Below are 13,801 nucleotides of genomic sequence, written 5' to 3' on the forward strand. Positions count from 1 at the left end.
ACACACTGAACACTAGTGCCACCAAAGATGACCAAAGTCAGAGACGTTTGTATTCCTTTTTGCCTGCTTCATTTACTGCATTTTTATGTTTTCTCCTTTCATCAATTAAATTCAATATTTCTTCTGTTACCCAAGGATTTATACTAGCCCTCGTCTTTTTACCTACTTGATTCTCTGCTGCCTTCACTACTTCATCCCTCAAAGCTACCCATTCTTCTTCTACTGAATTTCTTTCCCCCATTCCTGTCAATTTTTCCATTATACTCTCTCTGGAACTCTGTACAACTTGTGGTTTAGTCAGTTTATCCAGGTCCCATCTCCTCAAATTCCCTCCTTTTTGCAGTTTCTTCAGTTTTAATCTACAATTCATAACCAATAGATTGTGGTCAGAGTCCACATCTGCCCCTGGAAATGTCTTACAATTTAAAACCTGGTTCCTAAATCTCTGTCTTACCATTATATAATGTATCTGAAACCTTCCAGTATCTCCAGGCCCCTTCCGTGTATACAACCTTCTTTCAAGATTCTTGAACCAAGTGTTAGCTATGATTAAGTTACGCTGTGTGCAAAATTCCACGAGGTGGCTTCCTCTTTCATTCCTTCCTCCCATTCCATATTCACCCACTACGTTTCCTTCTCTTCCTGTTCCTAACGTCGAATTACACTCAGCCAGGACTATTAAATTTTCGTCTCCCTTCACTACCTGAATAATTTCTTTTATCTCATCATACATTTCATCAATCTCTTCGTCATCTTGCCTATGCCACTTAATGTTCAGGGTGGAGGATTTAATTTAATTTACCAAGTGTGCCCTAACTTGCGCAGATACATGAGATCCACTTAACAATAAAAATTTACGTAACTTTCCTTATAGGTGATGGGTCAGAAAAAAATCTGCCTCTGATTTCCACTTGTTCTAATTCTTACTGGGAGCGTTGTACAGTGGGCACATCACTCCCTGACACATTTAACTGTAGGATCTGCAGTCTGTCCTGTGCTATCTTCGACATGTCTGCAAATTTCTGTCATTACAATTCCGCTAGGACTGTCGTAACCATCGTCATATCTGGCACTGCTATTCTCTGAAGTTATATTTCATATGCCCCAGACATCCACATCTACAATGCTTAACATCCTTATTAAATATTACCCTTTTTTCTCATGGCTTGGTAAGCATATTTATCTCAGGTAACTCTACCATTGTTTCTGTTGCTTAATTCAGAGTCTTTGGAAATTTCATCTGAACTCTTCATGATATCTCTGGCTGTAACCCCCTGTGAAACACGTCAAGTGTTCCCTGCTGAGCTTTCTGCTAGATGACGTTATTAGTGGGGCTAAGCTGGTTTCACAACGTTGAATGTTGGGGGCATTGTTCTCCTTAAGTAAAGTAACCAGCCACTTTCCCTAGCATCCTTACATAAACAAACCGCTCACTTGGACCCTTGTTTTGTTTATTTAGGGCATAATTAATATGCAATAACTGTCATTATGATTACAATTAATGGTCTGTAACTGTCACTATAATCACCATAATCTGTAGACAAGATGGCGGCAGCTGATTAGCACACTTCCTCTCCTGTTTACCCAGGTGTTAGTTAATGGTATTTATAGCCTAAAATGATAACTCTCATAATAAAGATGGTAATTTATGACACAAAAATGACGTCCCCCTCTCCCTATGGTTCAGTGTGCTCCTATTAGTCTTCTCATCCCCCTCAGAGTCTTCAGCATTTTGAGACTGGTATTCTTAGTCTGTACCCTAGCTGAGCAACAACAGAAGCAGTAGAAAATTCATGTGAAACTCGTATATTTCTAGTAGAGCATAGTATTGGCTTAGTTTTTGCAGGTAGAGTCTCACTACTAACACTATTTTCTGTAACATACGACGCTATTTACAGTTTCCTGAGTAATTTTACCGATTTTCGAGAAGACACACACAAATATACAAGATGTTTATTTTGTCAGATAAGTCTGGTTTCACACTGTTTCAACTTTTGGCCGAGTTTGTGTACCAAGAATGAAACATGTCAGGGTTTCGGAGAAGATGTGGACAGCCATATCGTCGTATTCCGTGGGTCCCATGATTAATCCGTAAGGTCGCCTTACTGCCAAGGATTATATGACAATTTTGGCCGAAAAGGTCCCCCCCCCCCCCCGCCCCTTCGCCAACGGTACAACGATTTCCAGTGTTGATGCTGTGTTCTAAGACGACAGGGCCCCTATTCACATGGATTTCATCATCCCTTGCATCGTCCAGGACTGGTTTTGTGAGCACGAGGATGGATTGTCGCATCTCCGTTGGCCACCACAGTCACCAGATCTAAATATTACTGAACGTTTGTGGTCTACTTTGTAGAGAAGGGTGCGTGATCGCTGTTCACCTGTACCATCGTTACCTGAACGTACAGCTATTTTGCAGGAAGAATGGTATAAGACTACTTCGAAAACCATATAAGACTGTACTTAACGCATTCCAACACGACTGGAAGCTGTTTTGAGAGCTAAAAGTTTTCCTACAGTGTGTTAAGCGTAGTAATATGTCGCGCTTCCAGTTTTGTCCATCCCTGGATAAGAGTCAAAGGACATGGAAGCCAAGCACTGATTGGGAAGCGAGTCAGGCAAGCCTATGAATCTGTACACGGAGCAAGTAGTGAAGCACGCCAAAGAGGAATTTGGAGAGGGAATCAAAGTCCAGGGAGAACAAATAAAACCTTTGAGGTTTGCCCACTGACAACAGTAATTATTACAGAGACAGCAAAGAACTTGGAAGAACAGTTGAATGGAATGGACAGTCTCTTTAAAAGAAGTTATAAGATATCAACAAAAGTAAAACGTAGAGTAATGGAATGAAATCGAATTAAATCAGGTTATTCTCAGGGAATTAGAATAGGAGACACTGAAAGAAGCAGAAAACGTTTGTTATTTGGACAACAAAACAGCTGATGATGGCTGAAGTAGAGAAGATATTAAAAGTTGATGGGCTGTAGCTCGAGGATCATTTCTGAAAAAGTGGAATTTATTAACACCTGAAAGAATTTAAATGTACAAACCCTTTTCTGACGATAACTGCCCGAAGCCTTATACGACGTCGACAGTGAAAAGTAGACGATAAGCAGTTCAGCCAAAAGGAGAATATAACTTCTGAAATGTGGCGCTACAGGAGACGCTGAAAATTATATGAGCTGTCGACTAACCAATGAGGAGGCACCGAATCAATAGAACAGCAAAGAACTCTTTGGATCATGGGAGGAGAACAGTGTACAGCTTGGATCAAATTTGATCTTTGACTATGAAGATGCATACACGCAGTACAAACGAACTTAATAATTTTTTCTTGTTGATAAATGTATAAATAATTATTCGACTCTAATACCAAAGATTAGTTAGAAAGGTGTTTAACACCGGTGGACAAAAGAAGATATACGATCTTCGTTTATTAGTTTTAATAATAGTTACCTTTCGTTGTTCTCATTTCCTGATGAGAAGACGTACAAGCGAAACGCTGCGTAATTTCTAGTGAAATTGTGCTAAATAATGAAAGCAACAGCTAAAACAAAGCGATTTTCTCATTTATGATACCATGGATCCCAGCTCCTGTAACTCTGTAAGATTATTATTATTTTAATTTTATATGGAGAATTTTGGTGGAGGCGACGATCTTCACGACGGCACTGCTCAACAATAGAGGTACGTGAATGTGTTCATCTCTTTTCTTTGTGGCCGCCAATGTCAATTTCAATATTTAGGTCATATTTGCTGCGACATGTAGAACCTGCAATCTTTCTTTTCATTTAATTACGAAGTCCGATTATTTTCTTTCTTAGATGAATGCATTTCTCCCACAATTCTTTTTACCCAGACCACGGAGAATGATAGTACTTAGAACGTACGTGCCTCTATTCCGATCGTACGTTCGCATGCATATGAGTGTGTACCAACGTATCTATACTTATGACCCATTTCCTTCACAGTATTAATTCTTATTTTGAACCACTCACTCGCGGATGTACGTGTCCTCTTATTTTGTGTTGTCAATCGGGTGTATTCCTTAATAACGTTACTTTTACTTTTAATATACAGTGGCTTAGTTTCCACACTTGACCTTTGCCTGTGTCGCAACGGCGCTTCACGCGAAATATTTATTAGGCTATGTGACATTTATACTAACTCTCATTTCAAAATTACGACACCGGCTGACTAAGCTTCTAACAATTTTAACACGGCGGTTACAGCAGGGGCAAACACAAGACCACATAATGCCCCTTTCTTCTCCTAACCCGTACACTTTTCCTATACAAAGCCCCTTTCTTGGAAATAGACCAATCACACAGCTTTTAAGTCAAATGCTTTACACATATTTAGCATTGCCAATTACAGCTCTATATTTTTCTGCGCTATCAGCTCATCGAATCACATTTCTCAACTCCTCCCTACATTACATCTCTTTCTTGGAAATAGGCCAATCAGAGAGGATCTTACAGTAAGGACTGGAGGACGTGACATTATTCTACTCTAGTGATGAGAGCAACTGCGTAAAATCTGCATGTCGTCAGCCATATTCACGCGCCAACGATAGCTCGTTTTCCATACCCAGGGGAAACACTATACTGTCAGTAGTTTGAGAGGATGTTACAGGCTTATTTTGCAAGATTTTCTGCTTCCGATATAGCTGTTATAAGCAGTATGTTCCCAAGCATGGCAAGATCTGAAGTAAGTTATTTCCACAGTTCAATTAATAATTTGTTTTTGTTTTGCTATATTTGAAAGTACCCGTGGTAAAAATGTAAAACAATCTATTGACTTATTATGCGCTATTAAGCCACTGTATTCAAGTAAAACACGTTGAATTTTGATGATAACTTTGTCTGCAGTGCAAGAGGCAGCGTATGTCATTTCAAATAATGTTCAAAGAATGATCCGTGCAAAAAAATCCTTGCATGACTTGACGTCCACAGAAGTTTTCAGGAATGATGCGCTCAACCAAGTGCCATTTTAGGAGAGGAAATGATAATGTATAACATTCTACACTTGAAAAAAATAATTGGTGTTGGCGGCTGACTAACACAGCCTTATACTAATTCTAATTTTAGGACTGGTTAATATTGTGTTCCAGTGGAACATATAACTGTTGTTCTTATCGATATGATTAACATAACTGTAGCTGCAACTGAGAAAGAGTGGCTGCATATACACTCCTGGAAATGGAAAAAAGAACACATTGACACCGGTGTGTCAGACCCACCATACTTGCTCCGGACATTGCGAGAGGGCTGTACAAGCAATGATCACACGCACGGCACAGCGGACACACCAGGAACCGCGGTGTTGGCCGTCGAATGGCGCTAGCTGCGCAGCATTTGTGCACCGCCGCCGTCAGTGTCAGCCAGTTTGCCGTGGCATACGGAGCTCCATCGCAGTCTTTAACACTGGTAGCATGCCGCGACAGCGTGGACGTGAACCGTATGTGCAGTAGACGGACTTTGAGCGAGGGCGTATAGTGGGCATGCGGGAGGCCGGGTGGACGTACCGCCGAATTGCTCAACACGTGGGGCGTGAGGTCTCCACAGTACATCGATGTTGTCGCCAGTGGTCGGCGGAAGGTGCACGTGCCCGTCGACCTGGGACCGGACCGCAGCGACGCACGGATGCACGCCAAGACCGTAGGATCCTACGCAGTGCCGTAGGGGACCGCACCGCCACTTCCCAGCAAATTAGGGACACTGTTGCTCCTGGGGTATCGGCGAGGACCATTCGCAACCGTCTCCATGAAGCTGGGCTACGGTCCCGCACACCGTTAGGCCGTCTTCCGCTCACGCCCCAACATCGTGCAGCCCGCCTCCAGTGGTGTCGCGACAGGCGTGAATGGAGGGACGAATGGAGACGTGTCGTCTTCAGCGATGAGAGTCGCTTCTGCCTTGGTGCCAATGATGGTCGTATGCGTGTTTGGCGCCGAGCAGGTGAGCGCCACAATCAGGACTGCATACGACCGAGGCACACAGGGCCAACACCCGGCATCATGGTGTGGGGAGCGATCTCCTACACTGGCCGTACACCACTGGCGATCGTCGAGGGGACACTGAATAGTGCACGGTACATCCAAACCGTCATCGAACCCATCGTTCTACCATTCCTAGACCGGCAAGGGAACTTGCTGTTCCAACAGGACAATGCACGTCCGCGTGTATCCCGTGCCACCCAACGTGCTCTAGAAGGTGTAAGTCAACTAGCCTGGCCAGCAAGATCTCCGGATCTGTCCCCCATTGAGCATGTTTGGGACTGGATGAAGCGTCGTCTCACGCGGTCTGCACGTCCAGCACGAACGCTGGTCCAACTGAGGCGCCAGGTGGAAATGGCATGGCAAGCCGTTCCACAGGACTACATCCAGCATCTCTACGATCGTCTCCATGGGAGAATAGCAGCCTGCATTGCTGCGAAAGGTGGATATACACTGTACTAGTGCCGACATTGTGCATGCTCTGTTGCCTGTGTCTATGTGCCTGTGGTTCTGTCAGTGTGATCATGTGATGTATCTGACCCCAGGAATGTGTCAATAAAGTTTCCCCTTCCTGGGACAATGAATTCACGGTGTTCTTATTTCAATTTCCAGGAGTGTATTAACAGTATTAGTACTTCCTCTCAAGCAATAACTTCGCCGAACTACAACACATATATGAAGTCCCTAAAGGAACTCCGCAGCACAAGAAACAATTTTAAATTCAACTAAAACTGTAATCAATATCATTTGATTCCAAATTAGATTTATGAACAGATAAGTAGTGATTATCAAGCAGGGCACAAACTTCAGTTAGGAACACAGATACACTGATGGAAAAAAGTAATACCAAGAAGTAATTAACGTAGAATAATCAAATTTTCGAGAATACATTTGCATATGTAATATATTTAACTGTTTAACATTGCAAGATCACAGGTTAATGAAAGCGCAAGATAAGCCACTGCAAATGTGAAATGCTGGCACATTATAACCGATCTAACCGCCAGAACGTTGAATGCAAGCATGAAAACGTGCATGAATTGTGTTGTACAGGTGCCTGATGTCAGTTTGTGCCTGTTACACTTGGTCGACAATGCTGAGGCGGTTAATGCTGTTTGTGGATGACGCTGGAGTTTTCGTCCGATGATATCCCATATGCATCCTATTGGAGAGAGCTTTGGTGACCGAGCATGCCAAGGCAACACTCGACACTCTGTACTGCATGTTGGCTTACAACAGCCATATGTGGGAGAGCGTTATCCAGTTTCAAAACACCTCCGGGAATGCTGTTCATGAATGGCAGAAAACAAGTCGAATCACCTGAGTGCCCAACAAATTTGCATCAGGATGCGTGATATAACGACGAGAGTGAGCCTGCTGTCATACTAAATCGTACAGCAGAATATAATTCCAGGTGTAGGTCCAGTGTGTCTAGCACGCGGACAGGTTGGTTGCAGGCCCTCAACTGGTCTTCTTATAACCAACACACGGCCATCGTTGGTACCGAGGCAGAAGAGCTTTCACCAGGAAACACTATAGACCTCTACGCTGCCCTTCAATGAGCTTTCGCTTGACACCACTGAAGTCTCAAATTGCGCTGGTTTGTGGTCAGTGGAACGCGCGCAACAGGTCGTCTGACTCGAAGCTGTCCTTAAAGTAACCGATTTGTAACAGTTCGTCGTGTCACTGTGGTGGCAATTGCTACCCAAATTGCTGCTGCAGATGCAGTACGTTGCGCCAGAGCCAAACGCCGAATACGATGGTCTTCCCTATTGGTAGTGTGAAATGGCCGTCCGGGGCCTGCTCTTCCTACGACAATACATTCTCATGACCATCGCTGCCATCAACCGTGTACAGTGCCTACATTCCTGCCGATTCTTTCTCTAGTATCGCAGAAGAAGCATCCAGCTTCTTGTAGCGCTATTACACGACCCTGTTAACTGAGTGAGATGTTGATAATGGTGTCTTTGTCGCCTTAAAGACATTCTTGACTAACATAGTCTCACAGGGTGTATTTCAAGCAAACCTGATTTGCATCCTCATACACTTACGCGGCTGGCACGAAATCTAAAGACATCATCTTTCAAATATAGTAACAGACCTACTGACTTTCGTTTATGGCGCATCAATTACTTCTTGGTGTTGCAATTATTTTTCCGTCATTGTATCTAGGTTAAATAGTGACATTTGAGAAGAGAAGGCAAAAATTTGAATTTAACTATAAACTACACATCTGCTGCTGTAGATACAAACTTGCCTGAACAGTCATATCGCACAGCACATAGAGCCAAGAAAATATCAACAGAACAGCAGAAAACACTCATGAGAAAACAACTGCAGTGGAAACAAATTTGTTACAAAAAGACCTTAAATACAACGTTAACAAGAACAAATTAACAAATGCAGATATTACGGGCAGACATATTGTACCCTAAGAAGGAGAAACCAAAACAATGACGTAAATACCGCACTAAACAGGATTCTAATTGCAGAAAAAAACTTATGTTACAGCTTGACTAAAAGAAAGGACCGGTTGATAGGACACATGCTGAGGCATGAGAGAATCTTCAGTTTGGTAATAAAGAAAGAGAGTAGCGGCAGCGGGGACAAATAGTGTAGTGGGAGGCCAAGAGACGACAGCAAAAAGCATGTTCAGATGGATGCAGGTTCCAATAGCTATAAGGAAATGAACAGATTTGCAAGGATATACTTGTGTGAAAACTGTATCAAACAAGTCTTTAGATTGAAGACAGCAACGTTCAGCAGCACAGCAAAAGGACCTTCGAAAACAAAATTTATATTAATTTGATGCATGCAAGATATACTTTTATTGTCTTCTGTGGCTTGGCAGCTGTAGGGGCTACCATTTACATCAGACATGACATTCAAAGGCCTGGAATTAGATTTCTGGTTGGTGCTGAGACCGTATACTGACATTTAGAGTTGAGTTTTATACCTGAAAATTCTGTATTTACGTCCAAAAAATCGTTTGGAAACCAATATTGAACTATAGGCCGCCCAGTGACTGCCTTTTTGGGATGGGCAACCAGCTGCAGGAAGCTACGACCAGTAGGACTGTGGTTAGTAATCTTCTATGGCATTCGAGACAGTCTTTGGCAGGAAAAGGAAAAGTAAAGTTTAGCAGAAGGTCGGACTAGGGAAAGGATTCGGCTGTGCCCTTTTCGAAGCAACTATCCAGACACGCAATTATAGTGTCATCAGCCAGCATTTAGATTGAAGATTGCTGAAAGTAAAAAGTATCAAAATATGAAATGTTGTTGCTGTGGTCTTCTTGCCGAAGACTAGTTTGGTGCAGCTCTCCACATTAGTCTGTCCTGTGCCAGCCTTTTCATCTCTGAATAACAATTACCGCCCACATCCCTCTGAACCTGCTTACTGTGTTCATCCTGTGTCTCCTCTTACAATTTTTACTCTTCACACTTCCTCCCATTACCAAACTGACACTGCCTTGATATTTGAGGGAGTGTCCTGCCAACCAATCCTTTCTTTTTGTCAAAGTACCATAAATTCATTTTCTCTTTCGTTGTTTGATCTACTCATCTACTCTTCAGCGTTCTTCTATAGCACAACTTTTCTAAAGCTTCTATTCTCTTCTAGTCTGAGGTGCTTGTTATATACGCTTCACTTCCATACATGACTATACTTCAGAGAAATGCCTTCATAAAAAAATCCTAATAGTTAAATCTATATTAAAGGTTTACAAATTTTTCTTCTACAAAAACTGTTTTTTTTTTTGCTATTGTCAATTTGCATTTTATACCCTCTCTGCTTTGGTCATCATTTGTTATTTTGCTGACCAAATATCAAACCTCATCTACTACGGTACCTTTAGTGTCTCATTTCCTAAACTAATTCCCAGAGCATCACCTGATTTAACTCGACTACATGACCCTTGTTTTATTTTTGTTCGTATTCATTTTATAATCTCCTTTCAAGACATTATCCATTCCGTTCATCTGTTCCTCCAAATCCTTTGCCGTCTCTGAGATAACTACAATGTCATCAGTAAACCTCACAGTTCTTATTTCTTCTTTCTGAAATTTGTTTCTGTATCCAAAATTCTCCCTAGTTTCCTTTATTGCGTGCCCAATGTAGAGATTGAATGACATAGGGGATAGGTTACAACCCTGTCTCACTGCCTTTTCAACCACCACTTACCTTTCAGGCGTCTCAGTTCTTATAATTGCTGTCTGTTTTCAGTACAAGTTGTAAATGGCCTTTCGCTCCCTGTATCTTCTACCTGCTACCTTCAGAATTTCAAAGTGTGTATTCCAGTCAACATTGCCAAAAACTTTCTCTAAGTCTACAAATGCTACAATCGTGTGTGTGCCTTTCTTTGACCTATCTCCTAAGACAAATTTTAGGGTTAAAAAATGGTTAAAATGGCTCTGAGAACTATGGGACTCAACATCTGAGGCCATCAGTCCCCTAGAACTTAGAACTACTTAAACCTAACTAACCTAAGGACGACACATACATCCATGCCCGAGGCAGGTTTCGAACTTGCGACCGTAGCGGTCGCGCGGTTCCAGACTGAAGCGCCTAGAACGGCTCGGCCACTCCGGCCGGCTTTTAGGGATAGCACTGCCTCGCGTGTGCCTACATTTCTCTGGAACCTAAACTGATCTTCCCGAGGTTTGCTTCTACCTGTATTTCCCTCTGTCTGTCTAAGAGCCACAGTAGGTTCGAGTGTGCATTAACCAATCATCCTTAGCATGCTGTGAAACTGTAGTTTGATAACGTTAGGGACTGATTATACAACATTTGTGCGTCTTATACTGAGCCATTGGTCATGTGTATGGGTTTCAGTGGCGGTCACTCAATTTCTTGTACAGTAAAATTGTGTTTTCCTGAATGTTGTCTCCAATACTCACTCGTATGTGCCTGGTTTGTTAATGCAGGTGGCGCCATTTTGACATCCAAGATCCGTTCCAGCAAAATTCGCACATTCATTGACGTCAACATCACATAGAATACCCTGAAATGAAAGATAAGTAAGCTTCATGAAGAAATTTGAAAGTAATTGTATATAAAAGATCAGGCACATAAAAATATAAGACATTTTCTACGTTTTCACATAGTATACAGCATACACCTACAAATCAGACAGCCATTATAGTATTGTCAACAGACTGCTTTACAAAAGAAAATAGGTTCACGATCGTGACTGTGTACTGGGTCATAATACCAGCATGCCTCGGTATTGGCTACATGAATAAAAGATAGTAGATTCGAAAAACTCGGAAATATGTAATATAAAGCCTGGCATATACACTGAGGTGACGAAAGTCATCAGATACCTCTTAATGTCGCACCGGGACTCCTTTTGCCCAGTATAATGCAGCAACTCGACATGGTATGGACTCAACAAGTCGTTGGAAATCTAATGCAGAAATATTGAACCATGCTGCCTCTGCAGCCATCCATAACTACGAAAGAGTTGCTGGTGCAGGATTTTGTGCTCGAACTGACCTCTCGATTACGTCTCATAAAGGTTCGCTGGGATTCGTGCCGCGCGGTTTGGGTGACCACATCATTCGCTCGAACTGTCCAGAATGTTCTTCGAACCAATAGTGAACAACTGTGGCCTAGTGACATGGCGCATTGTCATCCATAAAAATTCTATCGTTGTTTGGGAACATGATGTCCATGAATGGCTGCAAACTGTCTCCACGTAGCTGAACATAACCATTTCTGGTCAATGATCCGCTTAGTTGGACCAGAAGGCCTAGCCCTTTCCCTACAAACACGGCTCACACCATTGTGGTGTGCACAGTGCCCTGTTGACAACTTGGATCCACAGTTTCGTGGGATTTGTCCCACACTCGAACTCTACCGCCAGCTCTTACCAACTGAAATTGGAACTCATCTGACGAAGCCACGGTTTTCCAGCCGTCTAGGGTCCAACCGATATGGTCACGAACACAGGAGAGGCGCTGCAGGCGATGTCGTGCTGTTAGTAAAGGCTCTCGCATTGGTCGTTTGCTGGCATAGTCCATTAAGCCAAATTTTGCCACACAGCCCTAACGGAGACGTTCGTCGTACATCCCTCATTGATTTCTGCGGTTATTTCATGCGGTGTTGCTTGTCCGTTAGCACTGACAACTCTAAGCAAAAGCTACTGCTCTCGGTCGTTAAGTGAAGGGCTTCGGCCACTGCGTCGGCTGCGGTGAGAGATAATGCCTGAAATTTGGTATTCTCGGTACAGTCTTGACACTATGGACCTCGGAATATTGATTTCCGAAATGGAATGTTCTCTGCGTCTATCTCCAACTATCATTCCGCGTTCAAAGTCTGTTAATTCCCGTCGTGTAGCTATAATCACTTCTGAAACCTTTTCATATGAATCACCTGAGTACAAATGAGAGCTCCGCCAATGCACTGCCCTGTTATATCTTCTGAACGCGATGCTACCGCCATCTGTATATCTGCTTATCGCTATCCCATGACTTTTGTCACCTCAGTGTGTAACTGTATAGGTATATCTTGCCGGAATAAAGTTAGGCTGCGAGCAATGGGGAAAATGAATAGGATCACATCATTGGTGACCAGCACTTGTGGATATGGGTCAGACGTGAAGTGTGTCCGGATGGCCGATGGGGTTAAGGCAATCGTTCTAGAAAAGTGGCGCATCCAGGTTCGAGTCCCGGTCTGCCACAAATTTTCAAGTGCAGTTGTTGAACTATTTGAACGCCCAAAACAGCTATGTCACACGGATTTCCCTTACGTTACCCTGTGAAAGCCTCTTATATCTATTACATCATCTATCCATCTGAACTTGTATACTACTACCAATCCTTGGCCTCACTCTACAGTTTTACTCCTCATACTTTCTTCCATTGCCAAACTAATGATACCCTAGTGCCGTAGGATATATTCCATCAAAGATTCCTTCTCTTAGTCAAGCGCCGCAATTGTTCCCCTAGTTTGATTCAATGTATCCTCATTAGTTGTTTGATCTATCCATCTAATTTTCAACATCCTTCTATAACATCACGTTTCAAATGGTTCAAATGGCTCTAAGCGCTATGGGACTTAACATCTGAGGTCATCAGTCCCCTAGACTTAGAACTACTTAAACCTAACTAACCTAAGGACATCACACACATCCATGCCCGAGGTGGGATTCGAACCTGCGACCGTAGCAGCATCACGTTTCCGGACTGAAGCGCCCAGAACCGCTCGGCCACAGCGGCCGTCCATAGCGTTCCAAAAGCTTCTATTCTCTTCTTGTCTTAACAGTGGAATGTCCACGTTTCACTTCCATGCATGGTTAAACTCCTTCAAAAAGGCTTCCTAATATTGAAATTTATGAAATTTAAACTTTCCCCGTATATAGACTGTTGCATAAAGTTTCGGGTAAACTGCCAGATGTCAGCATCTTGCTGCCACGATATTTCGGACGTAGTCAGTTGTACACTGGCGATAGTACACTGAGTTCCCCATTTAAAACCTTGTCGGCCCATGTGTAGTGTACCCAGTTGGCACTGAGCATGCGTTCCTCTGTGTGCTGCTGACAGTACCCGCAGTGGCGAAAACTCGCCTCATCGATGTCAGATCGATGATCTTCACCCGATGAAATTGTAGAACGTCGCCAGATACGCAGAGCCCAAAGTTTTTCAATGACAGGATTCTGTGCAGAATACATAGGGGAAGCCACCATCCCAATTGGTAGAGCCGCAGACAGCTGTGTTTCTACTGATTCACTGATAATGGAGGTGGGAGTATGAGCCAAAATTTTGCTTATACAATATTTCATCTAATGACGATGGAGAATTTGTTGGC

The 13,801-nt window shown here is 42.9% G+C and overlaps 1 protein-coding gene across 1 annotated transcript in view; it reads right to left on the reverse strand.

The window, feature by feature from the left end:
• LOC126204186 (cubilin-like) overlaps window positions 1-13,801 on the reverse strand; it is a 1,516,445-nt gene that overhangs the window by 1,372,202 nt on the left and 130,442 nt on the right. The window contains exon 7 of the mRNA XM_049938590.1: window positions 10,891-10,994. Coding sequence (XP_049794547.1) covers window positions 10,891-10,994 — 104 coding nt within the window. The remainder of the gene's footprint in view (window positions 1-10,890; window positions 10,995-13,801) is intronic.

The sequence above is a fragment of the Schistocerca nitens genome, chromosome 9 (genome assembly GCF_023898315.1).
Source record: "Schistocerca nitens isolate TAMUIC-IGC-003100 chromosome 9, iqSchNite1.1, whole genome shotgun sequence".
NCBI lineage: Eukaryota > Metazoa > Arthropoda > Insecta > Orthoptera > Acrididae > Schistocerca > Schistocerca nitens.